Source organism: Phocoena phocoena, chromosome 10 (genome assembly GCF_963924675.1).
Source record: "Phocoena phocoena chromosome 10, mPhoPho1.1, whole genome shotgun sequence".
Classification (NCBI taxonomy): domain Eukaryota; kingdom Metazoa; phylum Chordata; class Mammalia; order Artiodactyla; family Phocoenidae; genus Phocoena; species Phocoena phocoena.
The window spans coordinates 49,567,448-49,584,597 of NC_089228.1; the positions used below are offsets into that span (position 1 = coordinate 49,567,448).

Below are 17,150 nucleotides of genomic sequence, written 5' to 3' on the forward strand. Positions count from 1 at the left end.
TTAAAGAGAGACATGCCAAATAGTGTTCAATGACAGCCGAGTGGAATTAGGGAAAAGAAAATCTTCAGGAGGGAGAACTCCGTTATAACCCATTTGCTCCACTGCCTCTGCTCTCCACTGATAACACCTGGTTGTCTTCAGGATAGCAGGACTTCAAAATGCTAACATGTGCTGTGATTATACAAAGGGAGTGTAGTGTACAGCATTTTCCAAACATATTTTACTATAGAAAATCCTCCCTCCCCAAATCTACGAAGCCTACTTCTGGGAATACTTTTAGAAGCTCTTCCTTTTAGCATCTTGAGCTCTGCCTCACTGTATCATCCATCATTGTGCACCTGGGACCCTGAGCAAGTTTAAACCCTCTTCCAGATGAGATCACTTCAGCTATTTGAAGACAATGTCTTCTCCCAGCCAAGCACTGCCACCTCCTGTAAACATTCCTCAGCCGGCAGGGTCACTATCTCCCCACCCTGGGTGTGCTCCAGTTTTATTTACTTTCACTTAAAACCCTGTCCCCAGAAGCAACACAATTCTCTCAAGGGGGCCAGATAAGCAAAGAATACAAAGAAATTACTTCTGTTGGTCCAGGCACTATGTTGCCTTTTTGTCCCCTAGTAGAAAAGTAGCAGTTTACTGCTACTTGTAAGCAATTAAGACTCCGGAGATTAACAATCCCATAGGGCAAACCACTGAGGTCTAGGTACCACATTTGATGATGGACACATACCACAGCCCAAAGGACAATATACATCTGAAATTTAAGAAAAAGGTTCTAGAGAGCACTTGTATTTTATTTATAAGCTGCACAGCTCCTAAAACAACTGTCCAGCTAAATGACTGATGGCATTTCAAGAGTTTTAATTCCATCCTGAGAATACATAGATTTTACATTTGCTTTTCTTTAATATTCCCCTTGATTTCTGTTTGGCATTTTCCACCAAGAAACAACTTCAACAGTGAGTGAATATTTCCATTCAAGGTGTGGTTCATGTTTCAATGTTTATGGCTTTTTCAAGCAATCGGATGAGGTCCGAATAGGTCAGGAAACAACTAAATTAATGGTCAAACAAAAGCGTAGCGGAAAGTTCCGTGACTCAGTGTAATGTAATATTTCCTCTCCTTATATTATCCATTATAATGATAACACAGTGTTATAGGTACAACAATGTCACGGTCCATCTGCATTTCAAATTCATTCCTAGTGGAGGATGTTTTTATATTGCGTCTTGTAGCATTAAAGTGTGTTTACAGAGATACTGATGCTGTTAGTGCCTCGCCTAGATTTTACTTATCGTACTGACACTGTGAGTATTGGCTCCGAATGGCTCACAGGTGCCCTTTTTCAGAGAATTGTTCTCAGCCAAATGGGATCCTCTTTGTCTGGGATGTCACACTCCCACTGCCCCCTGGGGGGCAGCCATGGCCAATGACTGAGCGACAGGAGTATACAAAGGCCAACACCCTGGTCTCAAGGTGGGGCTACTTGGCCATAGGATAAAATCTGTGTTCCAGAGCTCCCCCTGGGTGGGATCATGTGACGTCAACTCCAGCTGAGACCACATCCTTGCTTGACTCCTCCCCCTGCCTGGTCCTGTTTCTCTGATTCCCCTTCTCCTGACGGCTCTCCCCATAATAAACCACTTTCACTAGGATCTCTAACTCTGTCCTGTTTTAGGGATTCTTACCCAGGACAAAGTCATTACTGTTTTCCCCAGTGGTTGCTACTCGGACAGTTAGAAAGTAAATGATCCTTTGACTGCAGTGACTGTATAAGGAAACTTGACATTTTAGGCAACAAAATCCAGCCTTTTTGCTAAATATTTGTTTAGAAAATATGTGCCCATTTAATATGCGGTGTCTTCTAAGTGGCTGCCAACTAAAAACATTTAGCTAATTTAAAAGTAGTTTTGGGGGCTTCCCTGGTGGTGCAGTGGTTGAGAATCTGCCTGCTAATGCGGGGGACACGGGTTCGAGCCCTGGTCTGGGAGGATCCTACATGCCGCGGAGCAACTAGGCCTGTGCGCCACAACTACTGAGCCTGTGCTCCGCAACAAGAGAGGCCGTGATAGTGAGAGGCCCGGGCACCACCATGAAGAGTGGCCTCCGCTTGCCACAACTAGAGAAAGCCCTCACACAGAAACGAAGACGCAACACAGCAAAAAAATAAATTAAAAAAAAAAAAAAGTTTTGGAAACAAGGTGTCAGAATGGAGTCCCTTAGAAAAATCTCCTTAATTGACAGAGTGGACTCATGCACTGAGTTCATTATGCTAATAGCACATACTGACTTGTTCGAGTCTTTACAATTCCAATGAGATGCAGATTACCACAAGGAAATTCAACGCTCTCCTGAAACGAGTCACTGTAGACAGTTCATTGTAAAGACAGAGTGCCCTAGATGGAATACATGTACTGGGTGCCCAGTGAAGACGCGTCGCCCACCCTAACTCCCACTGCCAAGGCCTAAAGATGGCAAGAGTGGATTGTTTTGGTGGAGGAAGTATTTTTCTTCTAAGCAAGTCCAAGAGGATTCTCCTAGTCTGACTGGCTCTTGAATCCTGTTGACCCAAAGGTTTGGGCATCCAGCACTGGGGCTGGTGAACACACCTGCCTATTTCTCTCATGTCTCCATGAAAGACTGGCTTGATCATCTTTGGCTTGCACAGGTGACCACATTTCTGGAAAGGAGGTGATCATAAAGGGTAGCCATGTCCTGGAGGCGGGAGGCATGCCATAGTGCCTGCTTAACCCAAGGGGCCTAAGGGCAGGGTCAGCAGGGGAGGAGCAATCTCAGGTCTAAGGTCAAGGGCAATGTGGGCACTAGGGAATGAGGAGTGAAGGAGCCAAAGAAATTAGAAAGAGATGGGCAGGGAATGAGGCTGGGGTCCTGGTCTACTTTTACTGCCACTTTCCGGTGGCAAATGTTTAGGCTTTCCAGCTTTAAGGCCTAGGCAGCTAGGCGAGGCACACATGTGAGACCCTGTAAACCCAACTCTGAGTGTCCATTCCAACTCAGAAATCCTAGACAGCGAGGATGCCAGATTCCATTTATTTTTATACAAATATCCATCAGCTAGAAACTGCACAAATGAGATTTGATTTTTCTTGGCCATCATTACATAACCTTTGGTTCTCAGTTGAGAGGAAAAAACCTGCTTTAATATGTTCTCTGGAATGTCATTCTAAGGGGATAGTAGCAGGGGGACTTTCCCCAGAATTTAGAAAATGAAGATGAGCTGAGGCTTAAAGAATACAAATCTTGGGCTTCCCTGGTGGCGCAGTGGTTGAGAGTCTGCCTGCCGATGCAGGGGACATGGGTTCGTGCCCCGGTCCGGGAAGATCCAACATGCTGCGAACCGGCTGGGCCCGTGAGCCATGGCCGCTGAGCCTGCGCGTCCGGAGCCTGTGCTCCGCAACGGGAGAGGCCACAACAGTGAGAGGCCGCGTACCGCAAAAAAAAAAAAAAAAAGAATACAAATCTTCAGGTGATTATGTAGAGACAGGAGGTTAGGTTTGCAGAGTAAAGAAAAAGGGCAGATCAGCTGTGCTCTATCACAGATGACAAGCCCTGGGCAGTGTTTCGGGAAGGATAACGTCCATCAGCCTCTGCTTTACCTCACTCCTCTTCCTCTCCTCGCCTCCTTCCTCTGCCCTTTCCCTTTCCTCGTTCCCTCTGGTATCACATCACCTCTCTAATACCCTTTCTCCTTTCCTTGAAGGAGCCTACTATTTGGTTTACTTGGTTTTCATCTTTGAAAAGAGCAGTGTGCCTTGTTGACTGTTTTTTCTCTTTCTTCTCTTTCTTTTTATGTTAAAAAGGCAGTTACACTATACATTTAATTCTGAGAAGAGAAAAGTATAGTGAAATTCTCTTTAACACAAAGCATTTTTTTGGTGTGATTTTCAAAACAGAATCTTTCAAAATTGTCACTGTACTTGAGATGTACCTGGAATCCTCTTTAGGGTAATGACTGTGACATTCCTCAGAGGTGAACTCACTTCCATTAGTTGTTTTAAAAAGACACAGGCTGTCGGTCTTTTCACACTCGTCATGAGACCGAAAATAGAGACTCATCATCACCTATTTAAGGGTTATGAATAGCACTGCCTTGAAAAGGACAGTGGAAATCTGTGTGGAAATTGAAAATGATGCATCAAATTACGAAGCTAGGTAGGTAGACACAAAAATGAAGTTGGAGGCCAAATTGTCTCAGACTTCTGAGCACAAGACATGATAAGACCCCCTCCCTGCCATGGTAATGGTCAGATGCCAGGCATCACTTCCAGATGCAGAATGGACGTGGAAGGTAGTTTAGCTCTAAGACTTAGTAGTGTCTCCCAGACAAAAAAGGCTCCGTAGTGCAGAGGCCACCCTAAGCCCAGTGGTAGGCTGGATTATTAACATTCTTCACTCTGTCCTTCGCAGGTGGCTTTGCTATCCCTGCTACTGGGGGCAAAGTGCACTTCTCCATCCCTGGACATGGGTTTGACCCACATCCCGGTGGAGTGCCCACAGAAGTGACAGTTGGGTTCCTCCAACCCAAGGCCCTCTGGAAGCTCTGTATGCTTCCACTTGTCCTTGCCATTAGAAGGACATGGCATGGGCAGCCCGTGGGTCCAACAAAAGGGCAAGAGATAAGGAAGAGAGAGAGGACGCAATAATTGAGCTGAGTTTGGATCAGCCAAACCCCAGGTGATCTGAAGATGCTGAGTAAGAGTAAAAGAAAGCTGTTTTGAGCACGCTGGAGTTTTAGAGTAGTTGTGATACGGCGATTTTTCGGAAATCCTTGACTGACACAAAGCACTCTTCCTAAATGTGGCCTGTTAGAAGGAAGAACATGAATAATAATAGAGACTAGAAAATGACAGTGTGAATAGAGAATGGTTTTCTGAGGATGAGGACAGGCCTGTGTGTATGGTTGCAAAAGTGGCTGATGCTGCTCCCCATTTTGAATAAACACCCCTCCACACACACCCTCCCCCCGCCAACTGGGCCTTGGCCAAGGGTGAAGGACACCGCAGAACCCTGCCTTCCCGGTTACACTGGAAACCACTGATATTTCCACGTTCAATGATGACAGACACTGGTCTCTTTGGGAAGCAGCAGAGGCTCATTTCAAAGAATATCGGTTAATTAAGTAGGGGAAGATGTTCAAGACCACCTACGCCTGGGAGAAGTTAAATTACTCGCTACTCATAAGGCAGGCCCTTCAATTACCGGTCAAATGCCTCAGTTAAATGGTTATATTCTCCCTGAAATCTGTCTTTTAACTTTACCCCTTGCTCCCAACCCTTCCCTCTAAAGGCACAGAGAGTAAGTCTCTTGACTTTTCCAATATGGTATTTTAAAACACAGTTGCACATCCAAAGTCTTTTTTTTTTTTTTTTGCGTTACGCGGGCCTCTCACTGTTGTGGCCTCTCCCGTTGCGGAGCACAGGCTCTGGATGCGCAGGCTCAGTGGCCATGGCTCACAGGCCTAGCCGCTCTGCGACATGTGGAATCTTCCCGGACCAGGGCACGAACCCGTGTCCCCTGCATCGGCAGGCGGACTCTCAACCACTGTGCCACCAGGAAAGCCCCATCCAAAGTCTTTTCCACACCAAACTCCCAGGGTTTCCTCACAATCTTATTTTGGCACACCACTCACCATTCTGATCACTCTCTTCTAGACACCTGCTTGCTTGTTCATATCCCTCACAGAATGGGAAATGCAGAATCAGAGGCAATCTTTAAGGTGTATGTAAAACACTGCTGTGTAGATGAGGGACTAATTATTTTGTTACCATGACATTATTTTTTAAATTATTTATGCCTATAAAGTGTCAACAAATTTTTTTGTTACTCTAATTTGGTTTACCCTCTAGCTTTCTCTTCCTTAGGAAGATGACTATTTTCTTGTTTCATAATAATGATAATGATATCAATTCCAATACCCTTCCTCTGCTGAGGTCTATTAGATGCCTGGTACTTCCCTTCTACCACTTCATTAGTCCACACAAAACCCTGAGGGTGGTATTATCATCTCCGCATAAAATGAGGACACAGGTTAAGAGAAGGCAAGTCACTGGCATGAGGTCACACAGCTGCACGGGGCTCTAATCCAGGCTGTCTGGTTCTACACGCATGGTCTTTCTACCGTCCTCACTCCCTCATCTCATTTCATCTGGGAAGGGAAGGGGCTAATTGTTTCATGGGAATAGCCAGGAGCAAAACATGGGTCCGCGCTCTCCCCATTCTGTGTACCATATGGAAAGGTACCTCTCTGCCCACTTCAAAGTAATATGGCCTCTCACCCTGTGACATCACAAAGCCTTTGGCTGGAATATAACTATCACATGACTGGCATCAGAGACAGCATGGAAAGGAATCCACAGAGGCCAGTCTTGTGATCTTCAACTAAGGTTTTCGTCTATTGCCATGGTGGACACTGCTGATACCCTACCCAGATACCCCGTACTGGGTAGGTATAGGCAGAACAATGGCCTCCCAGAGATGTCCATGTCCTAGTCCCCAGAACTGGTGAGTAGTTATGTTACGTGGCAAGGGGAACTCAAGGGTGCAAATGGAAGTAAGGCTGCTAATCAGGTGACCTTGAGATGGGAAGGTGATCCTGGTTTACCCAGGTAGGTCCAGTGTAATCACAAGAATCTTTAGGAAAGGGGGAGAGTCAGGACCAAAGGGATGGTGGTGTGAAAAAGACGTGACCTGCCACTGCCACGCTTCATTGCACTGAACATAAAAAGGGGTCACAAGCCAAGGTGTGGGCAGCCTCTAGAAGCTGGAAAAGACAAGAACATGGATTTCCCCCCTAGAGCCTCCAGAAAGGAATGCAGCTCTGCAGACACCTTGATTTTAGCCCAGTGAGACTCATTGTGGACTTCTGATCTCCAGAACTATAAGGTAATAAATCTGTGTGGTTTGAAGCTACCAAGTTTGTGGCAATTCGTTATAGCAGCGAAACCTCACTAATAACACTGGTGGTATGTGTGCTGGCTGCTCGTGGCTCACAGCTGCCCCTTTCTTCCGAAAATTGCCATCGGCAGAACATGAGCCACTTTGCTCAGGGGTTTGAAATGACCTCCATCATGGGAGGAGGAGGGAAGCCCACTGATACCAAAGGCTGGCCTCAAGGAAGGACCAACTGGTGAAATTCATGCTCCAGACTCCCGCAAGATCCACCTAACACCACTTCCTAGTTTAGTTCCTCCCCTTCTCCATCGCTTCCCTCTCTCCCTCTTGTCCTGAGAGCACCCTCTCAATAAATTACGTGCACTTGAGTCCCCATGTCAGGCTCTGCTTCTAGGGAATCCGACCTGAGACAACTGTCATACCCAGAAGAGGTGCTGGGCCACGGGAAATGGGTACTGAAGGGGGAACGGGGGGCTGGGAAGGGTTTCAGGGTTGAGGAGCTGGAAGGTGAGATGAGCGACATATCAGGGCCACACTGGGCCCTGGCTCCCAGCTTGGGAAACAGGTTCTTGATCTTAAAGTGTTCTTCCCTGAAGCCTTCACGGCCAAACCCAGCGCTGCAGCATCCAGGCCATAAGTGAGCAGGAGGTATGGCGTGGGCCTGGCATTGGGACCCCACGTGGGGAAGGCCTGTCTCTCACACCTGTTACCCTCTCAGTGGCTGTCCAGGCACTCTAGGCCTTGCTTGGCTTCGTATCTGCAGGATCAGCACCGTCTCAGGAGGACAGTCCCCATCTCGGTCAGCCTTGCATCGTTTGATTCCCAGCCTCATTTCCTCTCTTAATTCCAGCCTTCTGCCCTTCAACTTCTCCTAGGGTGGGTACATCCTAACTGCCCCCTGAGAGCACACATGGGCGTCTCCTTCCCCCTCCTCTCTTGTTCTGCAGTGGCCCGTCAATCACCAGGACACGCTGCTGTTCTTGAAACAACGGGTTTCAATTCACTCTGAGTTCCACCCGAAGTACCTTTACGGTTTCCTCCATCTGTTTGGTCACTGGGTTTCCACTGTGGGACAGGCAGAAGAGCGTTAACTGCGGAATTTCTGTGCGCCTGGCTCTCAATGGCTCAGGTCTTCCTTCTAGCTGGGACATTTTATAGGTCATTCTCTTCATCTGGGCACAACTCGCAAGACGCTCAGGCTATCACCATTTCTCTGAGGTACCAGGAGTGAGTCCTTTCCGGGTCCAGAATTGTAATCACCATTCCAACCTAATCCCCTGTCCTGCCTGGGTCAGTGCCTCCCTGAGGTCTCCTGCCTTCCACAGCTGCCTGTCTCGGTCACTCACCTGGAGCTCAGCAAGCCACAGACCCCCTGCCCAGGCGACCCCAGATAGACACGGCCACGCATACTGGAGAGGACCCTGCAATGCGTCACTCAGATCTCCCTGCAGAACAGAGGCGTTCGAACCCCAACTGCCCAGCACCTTGATTGCCTCCCACGGATTCCCTCTCCCTTAACTGCCCTTAGCTAAAAAGATTTTGCCCCCTCCCCAGGGGCTGCCCGTACCCGGTGAGAGCTGATGCAGGGGTACAAAGTCCCAGACCTCTGGCCTCAACGCGAGATGACTGTACGGGGCTTGAGAGCTCCCTGGGGATCGGCTGGAAGCTTTCTTCCATCTGTACCACAACCCAGCGTCTCCCTCCACCCAGCCCTGCTTCCCTTACCTGTTGACACACACTGTCACCCCAAACGCTCCCAAACAACCCTCCTGCATATCAGACAGACTCAGAGTCTGTCCACGGGGACCTGGACTCAGGTACACCCCTCTCACCTGGCTTTGCAGGGATGCAAGGACCTGGAGGAGGAGGCAGAGGGACGGCTTACCCACGATCATGTGGTTGCAGACGTCACAGAAAGTGGGCTTCTTGAAGATGTGCTCCTGAAAGGCGTGGGCCTTGCCGCCGCCTGGGTACAGGCCGGCCCTGGTGACTGTGGACGTCAGGCATCCGGGGGCAGGGAGCAGGCTGGAGCTGGGGCTGACCTCCGAAAGCATGTCTGCCTGCAGTTTCGCATCGCTGTTGGTTTGCTGGAAGAAGTTGTCAGCACTTTTGCTCCGTAAACTCTTGGTCTTGAAAGAAAGTGATCGTTTTAGTTTCTGGAGCTGCAATGCAATGACAGAACAGACTTATGATCAATCGTGCAGACTCCTGCTGTGGGGCTGAGGCCTGCTCCATGGACTGCTCTGTTCCTACGGACTTCCTCAGCCCCTGGGGAGGCTCACAGATGTCCCTGAGGGGATGGGTGATGTCAGCAGCCCCTATTCCACTGCCTGCCCCTCCTCTCTGCCTCCCTGCCCTCCCACCCACGTGTTGTCAAAATATCCCACTGCTTTGGACACCATTTGCCTTTTGAAGTGGAATCACTGGAAATATTAATTGTATGAACTCCTGGGCTCAAAGGCTGGGTCCCTCATGCTGGGGTCTCTGCTGGTCTTTCTCTGCTGTGGTCCCTTGGCAGCCATCTGTCTGTTCACATAGCAAAGCAGAGGAGGCCACTGTCTGATTCGGAATTAATCTGGCTAAAGTATCACAGAACACAAGCCGGAACTTCTCAAGCCTGCTTGGGTCCGAAGCAGTGTGTGTGCGTGCGTATGCGTGTGTGTGTGCGTGTGTTTGAGGAGGGCACGGTGTGAAATTATCCATTTGACTTTCTCTGCTCCTCCCTGTGCCCTGCCTCTCGGTTTTGCTCATGGCAAACTAGACCATTTCTCCTTTGCCTTTGGGACCCATGGAGTGGCACCACATGGGGCTGGAGGAAGCCTAACTCGGTTTGGTCCAGTCTGCACCTCCAATCTAGTTTTCACATGGCAGCCGGAAGGGTCTTTTGGAAACAAAATGTGAGCCCTGTTGTTTAAAATCCTTCACAGAGCTTCCTTTGTTCTTTATAAATTTAAAGAAAAGCTCCTTGCCATGGGCTCCAGGGACTGGTAGATTCTGGATCCCAATGACAGCTCACACCACCGTCCACCTTGCTCTGCCCATCCCAGCCACAGCGGCCTTTTAAGTCTCTGGCATTTATTATGCTTTTTAATCAGCAGCCCTTAGTGCATAGTTTCCCCTCTCCCCAGATAAAAGAAATGAACCACTTAGCAGCTGCATGACCTGTAGTAGGTCACTTCACCTTTAAGGCAGTTTTCCTTTTGTGATTGAATATCCATGCGTGTTGCCTGGAATTAATGTCTAAGCCCCAAAGCTGTAGACAAAACAAGTGCTCATCACACTATTCTAATAAAGACCTCCATCAAGTGTGGTCAGACACCCCTACTGGACACAGAAGATGTCTTGATCTGGCCTTGCCGAGTCTAGCCACCTAATCTAGCCATCAGCCCCCCAACTTCTCCCACAGAAGATCAGGAAGATGTGGTGGTCTTAGTGCTTGGGGTGGATGCCACAGTTCTCTACCCTTCCCCTTCCCATGCCCCTTTACAAGGTGACCTCGCAGCTCCTCCCATCAAAGCTGAGTTCCTCAGATCTTGTTGGTTTGGGGAATTTGACCAACAGCAGGTGGCAGAGCAACTTTAAGCCACTTCCAAGCCCAGATCTCAAGATGCCCTGTATGCTTCTGTCTGCCCTCTTGGAAACCTGCCAAACTGCCATATGCACAAAGCCGATATAGCCTGAAGGACGATGAGAGACACACAGTCCAGAAGCCCCCATCACTCGAGTGACACCACTGAAGCAGAGCCACCCTGCTCCCTGCAGGGAATCAAGGAGCGTAGATGAGACCAGTAGAACTGCCCAGCTGAGTCCCGCTCAAACTGTCAACCCATAGAATCATCAACTAAAGAGATGGCTGGTGTTTTGAACCATTAAGTTGAGTATCTATCGTGTGTACACGGCAATACAGTGCTGTTCTCCCCACCTTCCAAACATGTGGTGGGATTGTGCCTTGTTGCCCATTTGAAGTTGGCCGGGACCATGTGAAGCCAGTGCTCTACTTCAGGGAACTGTATGGCGTCGGGAGTGGGGAACACCCTGCAGGGGGCCCTCTAGAGAAGCCCCACTAAGACCAGCAATGGAGCATCATCAGCCCGAAAGGGCTAGCCTGAGAAGCAGCAGTAACCTACATAACAGGTCAGAAACTGTGGGCCGCCAAGACTCTTGTCCCTTTCCCTCCATCCTACAGCCCAGACCCAGCAGAGGGGCTGGAACTGCCAAAGGAGCAGGAAGGAAGAGTTCCTGGATTATCTTGGAGTGTTTGTTACCGAACCGTAACCTAGCGCATCCTCACTGATACAGGGGAAGGGAGTCACGAGCCCTTGGGAGCACAGCACTTATTTTGAAGAGGACTCTCCATCTCCAGCAAAGCTAACTGCGAGGGGGCTATGAAGCAATCGCTCTGTGAGACTGAGCCCCACAGAGGTGAGGGCCTGGAACCAGCAAAGGAGCAGAACACACCTTCTGCACGTCAAGTCCTTCTGGCTATAAATTGGACTGATGCTGGAGGAAGAGAGACTTAGACAGGAGGCGAGTGATTCAGGTACACACACACACACACACACACACACACACATACATATATAGTAGGATAGTAAGAGGTTCAAACTACTAGGTATAAAATAAATAAGTTGCATAGATGTAACATATAGCACAGGGAATATAGCCAATATTTTATAACTTTATATGGAATATAATCTATAAAAACATTGAACCACTATGTTGTACACCTGAATCTAATATAATATTGTAAGTCAACTATACTTCAATTAAAGAAAAAAGAACTTGAACATAAGTATCTGAGTCTACATCTGGGGACTTTTCCATACCCTGGTTCTGCTATTTTGTATTCTGTTAACTCAAGAAAAACTTACTTAGGTGTTGAAAAAAGTGGCTAATGGATTGTCAAGTTACAGGCTGAATCCTTTGTGTATTTCATACACTGTTTCTGATCCTTGATTTTTCATTTTGAAAGCACTGCAGAACCCCTCTAAAGCTGCACGTTAGATTTATAGAAACCTAGTAAACGGTGTTTGCTTTAATAGCAGCTTGGAGAATCAGAGCAGCAAACAGAATCCCAATTCTGTTTAAAGCCCCATCTGATGCTTTCTCTGGTTTTAACAATCTATTTAGCTAAAGATAAGGGCTAAGGGCAGTTTCTTTTGTCAAATGAACAACAGATCTGCTTCTTTCAGATAATTAAGAAAAATCCCCAGAGTTAGATTATACCAAATGAGGAAAAAAAAAACTACTGATTTTAAACATTAGCTATTAGGTGTTAGAAAATTATTCTGAATTCTTCAATTCAGCAGGGCTCTGGATTGCTCACCTATGAAAGAGCAACACAGTGAAAACTGCATTACCTATTTTTTTTGGAACTTGTTATTTAAAAATAATTTTAGTAATACAAAGATTGCAAAATAGTAGAATCCCCATGTAACTTTCACTCACTTTCCCCTAATGTTAACGTCTTACATAGTACAATATAGTAAATTGATTGTAACCAGGAAACTGACACTGATATAAAACTGTTAACTAATCTATGGATCTTATTAGATTTTTCCAGTTGTCCCATAATGCCTTTTTTTCTGGTCCAGGATCCAATCCAGGATTCCATATTGCATTTAGTTTCATTTCCTTAGTCTCTTCGATCTATGTTAGGTCCTCAGTCTTTTTTTGTCTTTCATAACCTCTACCTTTTTGAGGTTTACAAAACAGTATTTTGTAGAATGTCCTTCAATTTGGGTTTGTCTGATGTTTTCTCACTATTAGATTGAGGTTATATATTTTCAGGAAGAACAGGACAAAAGTGATGTGTTCTTCTCAATGCAGCACATTAGGAGGTACCTGACATCAGTATGTCCTATTACTGGTGATACTAACTTTGGTCAGTGGGCTGACGTGATATTAGCCAGGCTGCTCCACTGTCAAGTTACTATTTTTCTCTTTGTAATGAATGAGTTTCATGTACGGGAACTACTTTGAGATGATGTAAATATCCTGTTTCTCATCATGCATTTGTCCTCTAATTTCAACATCCATCGATGATTCTTGCCTGCAAAACTTATTACCTGGTGTTTGCCTAATGGTGATAGTCTATTTCCATTATCCTTCTATATTAATTAATTAGTATTCTCTTCCTCTTCACCTATTGATTAATTATGTGTTTCTATTAGTATGGACTGATGGATCTTTGCTTTATTCTGAGTTACAATTTCTTACTACCATCATTTTGTTACTCTAATTGTCCCAGGTTTGGTCACTGGAAGCTCCTTTTGCTTTGAATCTGTGTCCTTTTCCACATGCCCTGACTATTTCTGAAGACTTCCCTACTTGCTAACACTACAGGGTTCTCCAGGCTTATCTTATATTTTCCCTGTTCCAGTCTTGCAGCCAGCATTTCTCCAAGGAGTCCTGGTTAGTTTTATTAGGGAATGGTACCTATGAACTGCTATCTGGGCAGAAAATAACTGCTCAAAATTTAATCATTATCTAGTAGTTTATAGATCTTTTTATTGTTATGAACATATTTTATAGATTTATAAAAACTTCATCTGCCATTTGTATAGCCAGGAAGAAATGAAAATGGACTTCGGTGAAAAAATGCAGGTCTCTGCCTCAAGAAAATACTAGAAGCAATCAAATGTTCATCCACAGAGAAACAGTTAATTAATCTAGTACCCCATTTGATGGAATATTAGACCACAATTAAAGAGTGAGTTACATCTCCCATGCTTTTTTTTTTCACTCACAAGACTGAGTTTAGTACTGTAAAATGAATATCTGCCCATGTATCTCCCCAAGTGAGATGAAAACTTTCCTCTCCTTTTCCCCTCAGTTTGTCATTCATCTTTGACTTTATTTACTCAACGCGTTTGCGGAGGATGAATTTAAAATTCTATGGAGTCAAAATTGATCAATGCTGCTGCTGCTCTTAACGGCCGACATTTACTGAAGACGTACCATTTGCTTATTCTGTGTGATTCCTGAGGCTGCTGTCTCAGTCAACTAATGATATGTACTTAACATTGACCTCCCTTCTAGCTCAAGACATAATACAAGGACTCTAACAACATCTACCTGACTCCTAAAGTGATCAAAGGCGACTTTTCTCACTATATTTAGGCAGAAATTCCAGATCTTGAAAAACTCGTTTCATTTAGAAATGAAAGAACATAAAACATAAACCAATAATATGGTGTGTGTGAAAACCTCTAAAACATAAGTAAATATTATACCACTCAGGTGGTAAAGGAAGAACATAGTTGTGAAAACGCTTACTATTGGAATAAAAAGTAAATTTTGTATACACTCTGTGCTTTCAATACACTTGGAAACATATAATCTCTGAAAAATAAGATACGAAAGCTGAGATGATCAAACTCAGTTATAAAGGAAGGGATTCGCTAGAGTTAAGAAAAGAATTTGTAGCAAGCAGTAAATACCACAGTAAAATTTAAAACAGGAAAGGTAAAAGCAACAAGGACTCACTGCAGAAACGTGATCCTACGATGTGCGGTTATGTTTGAGAAGCTCACATAAAACACAGGACTTATTACAAAGATACAAGAAGATGAAAATCATTAGAGAAGACATAAAGAAATAACTGGATCCTGAAGAAGATTTCAGAGTGGCTGGAACGGCAGCATTATTCAAAGATAAAAGAGAATTCCTGGGCTAAATGAGGGAAGAAGACAAACCCATCAATGAGGGAACCACCATGTGTCCGGTCATCCTGGTGAAAAGAGCTATCTCTTTTCCTGCCAGCAAGTTCAAGTGTCCTGTCAGAACGTCAAGGTGTCAAAAGAAAAGGAGGACATCCAAACACACAGGCAGGAAAGTGGGTCACCCATGAAGAAAGAAACCTTAGACTCACTTCAAGTTTCTCTTCTCCAATGTGAAACAATGTAAGACTACGTTATGACCCAAGTATTCTCAACCCAGACAAATGACCACTCAGGAGCAGAGAAAACAAAAGCACTGGAAAATATGGAAAACTCGAGGCATAAAAGAACTTGCGCTTGAAATAATTTCAACATGGTTAAGTTAAAATGACTGGTATACACAGTTCACAAAGACAATTCACCTGTTATAAATACTTAATGAAACAGATGACATGTAATTTAGAACAGATGACACGTAATTTAGTTTTAACAGTAATAAAAATACCACGAGTTGTAGTAACAAAACACAAGTAGTGAGGGGGTGGAGGATGGAGGAGGAAGCCAGCTTGTGTTAACTTCCTCATTTCTGTGGAGGAGAAGTAACAAGGACAACAAGCACGGTATTAGTTACAGCTGACATTTGAGTCCTTCGGATGTGTCACATACTATTCCTAAAACTTCACGTGTATCATCTCCTTTAGTCCTCCAATCCACCTCATCAGGCAGTTACTGTGTGCCACTGTGCCATTAAACCCACCCTACAGCTCTATGAGGGACTATTATTCCAATTTGTAGATGATGTCCTGGGAGTCAGAGTGGTAAAGGACATACTGTAAGTGATAAAGCCAAGAATCAGTCCTGCTTACTCTGACCAAGCCAGGCATTTGCAGCCAACCCAAGCTGACCATGTTCCTCCATCCTCACTTGGAATTTCAGCCATAAGTGACCAAGGAGGATATACTTTCCTGCCTCTGAGCCTCTGTTCATGCTGTTTCTCTGTCTGGGAACACCCTCTCACCCTTGGAGAAAGCCACCTGCTATGTCAGGGTTGTCACAATTGGAGTTCATTTTATTTGTTTAATTGTTTCTTGTCTCTGTCCTTAAGATGTGAACTCCATGAAGGCAGGCAGGTTTTCTGTCTTGTTCTCTGGGGAGACCTTTGCAATTAGTGTTGAAATGCCTGGTACGTAGGAAGTGCTCAAATAGATCCATGAAGACGCCTCCATCATTCCAATCAGAAGTAATTGCTCCTTGAGTGTACCATAACATAATGCTTGCATCACAGGTCCAGTTCTTATTTCAATTTGTATCGTATTCACTCTCTTTTTATGTGTCTCCCACCCTAAATTTGTGAATTCCTTGTAGATTGGGTTAGGTCTCAATCAACTTTATATCACTCCCAAAGCAGTTCTCAACCTTTTTTATTTTTGTAGGACACTGCTTTTTTTTGTTTTTGCCCCCCCCCTCCAAGGCAGACTCTGTTAGCTGTGTACCCAACTTCCGGTCCCTACTTCTCTTTTCCTTACAAAACCTCCATTTTTTCTTAGAACAGCAGTGTGTCCAGCTTTCCTGACGGCTGGAAATGGCTTATGACACAGTTCTGGCCAAGGCAATGTACATCCAATGTAGATTTCTCCAGAGTTTTGCTTTCCTGATAAAAGAGGGAAGACTTGGTTGCTCCTACCTTTCTCTCTTTCCTTCTTGGCTTGAACACAGACATGATGTCTAGAGCTACAGCAGCCCTCTTGCTATCCCACGACAATGGGGACATAAGCCAACAGGCCAAGGTGGCAGAGAAAAGGAAGATCATGATGGCTTTGCTGAGTAGCTAAGCCAAGGCCAGCAACTTCTTATCTCTAGGCTTCTTACTATGTGAGAAAAACCAACCCATACTTGTTTAAATTACTGTAAGTTGGATTTTTTGGTCCCTTTAACCAATATTTTCTTTAACTTGTCCAGCTGATATTCTTTTTTTTTTTTGCGGTACTCGGGGCTCTCACTGCTGTGGCCTCTCCCGTTGTGGAGCACAGGCTCCGGACGCGCAGGCTCAGTGACCATGGCTCACGGGCCCAGCCGCTCCGCGGCATGTGGGATCTTCCCGGACTGGGGCATGACCCCGCGTCCCCTGCATCGGCAGGTGGACTCTCAACCACTGCGCTACCAGGGAAGCCCTGTCGAGCTGATATTCTTAACTGGTACAGCACTTACATGCTACCCTCCCACGGGTATATGTAGATTTTTGACAAACCCAAACTATTATTGCAGGAGAGTAAATCACTGCAAAATTCTGAACTAAGAGGAGAACGAGACTCCGAAAGGGTAAGTGTCTGCCCACAGTTATGCTGACAGTAAGCAGCGGAGTCAGAATCAAATTCAGCTTTCTCAAGACTGCCAAATCCATGCTTGTGCCCTGCCCTTGTCGCCTCATCACAAGGTACATGTGTGCCACCTGCAAAGCCGCACCCCTTGGCTTAATGGAGATATGGGGCCTCTGATCACTGCCTTTCAAAGACCTCACCCTGGAGGAACACTCTCCTGGGCGTAGCTGCCATGGTTTCAATTCCTATGATGAGGGTG

At 45.7% G+C, this 17,150-nt stretch overlaps 1 protein-coding gene across 2 annotated transcripts in view; it reads right to left on the reverse strand.

Moving 5' to 3' along the window:
- The window catches only part of STAC (SH3 and cysteine rich domain), a 101,982-nt gene that overhangs the window by 56,665 nt on the left and 28,167 nt on the right, over window positions 1-17,150 (reverse strand). For both annotated transcript variants that reach the window (XM_065885590.1, XM_065885591.1), the window contains exon 2: window positions 8,798-9,074. In XM_065885590.1, coding sequence (XP_065741662.1) covers window positions 8,798-9,074 — 277 coding nt within the window. The remainder of the gene's footprint in view (window positions 1-8,797; window positions 9,075-17,150) is intronic.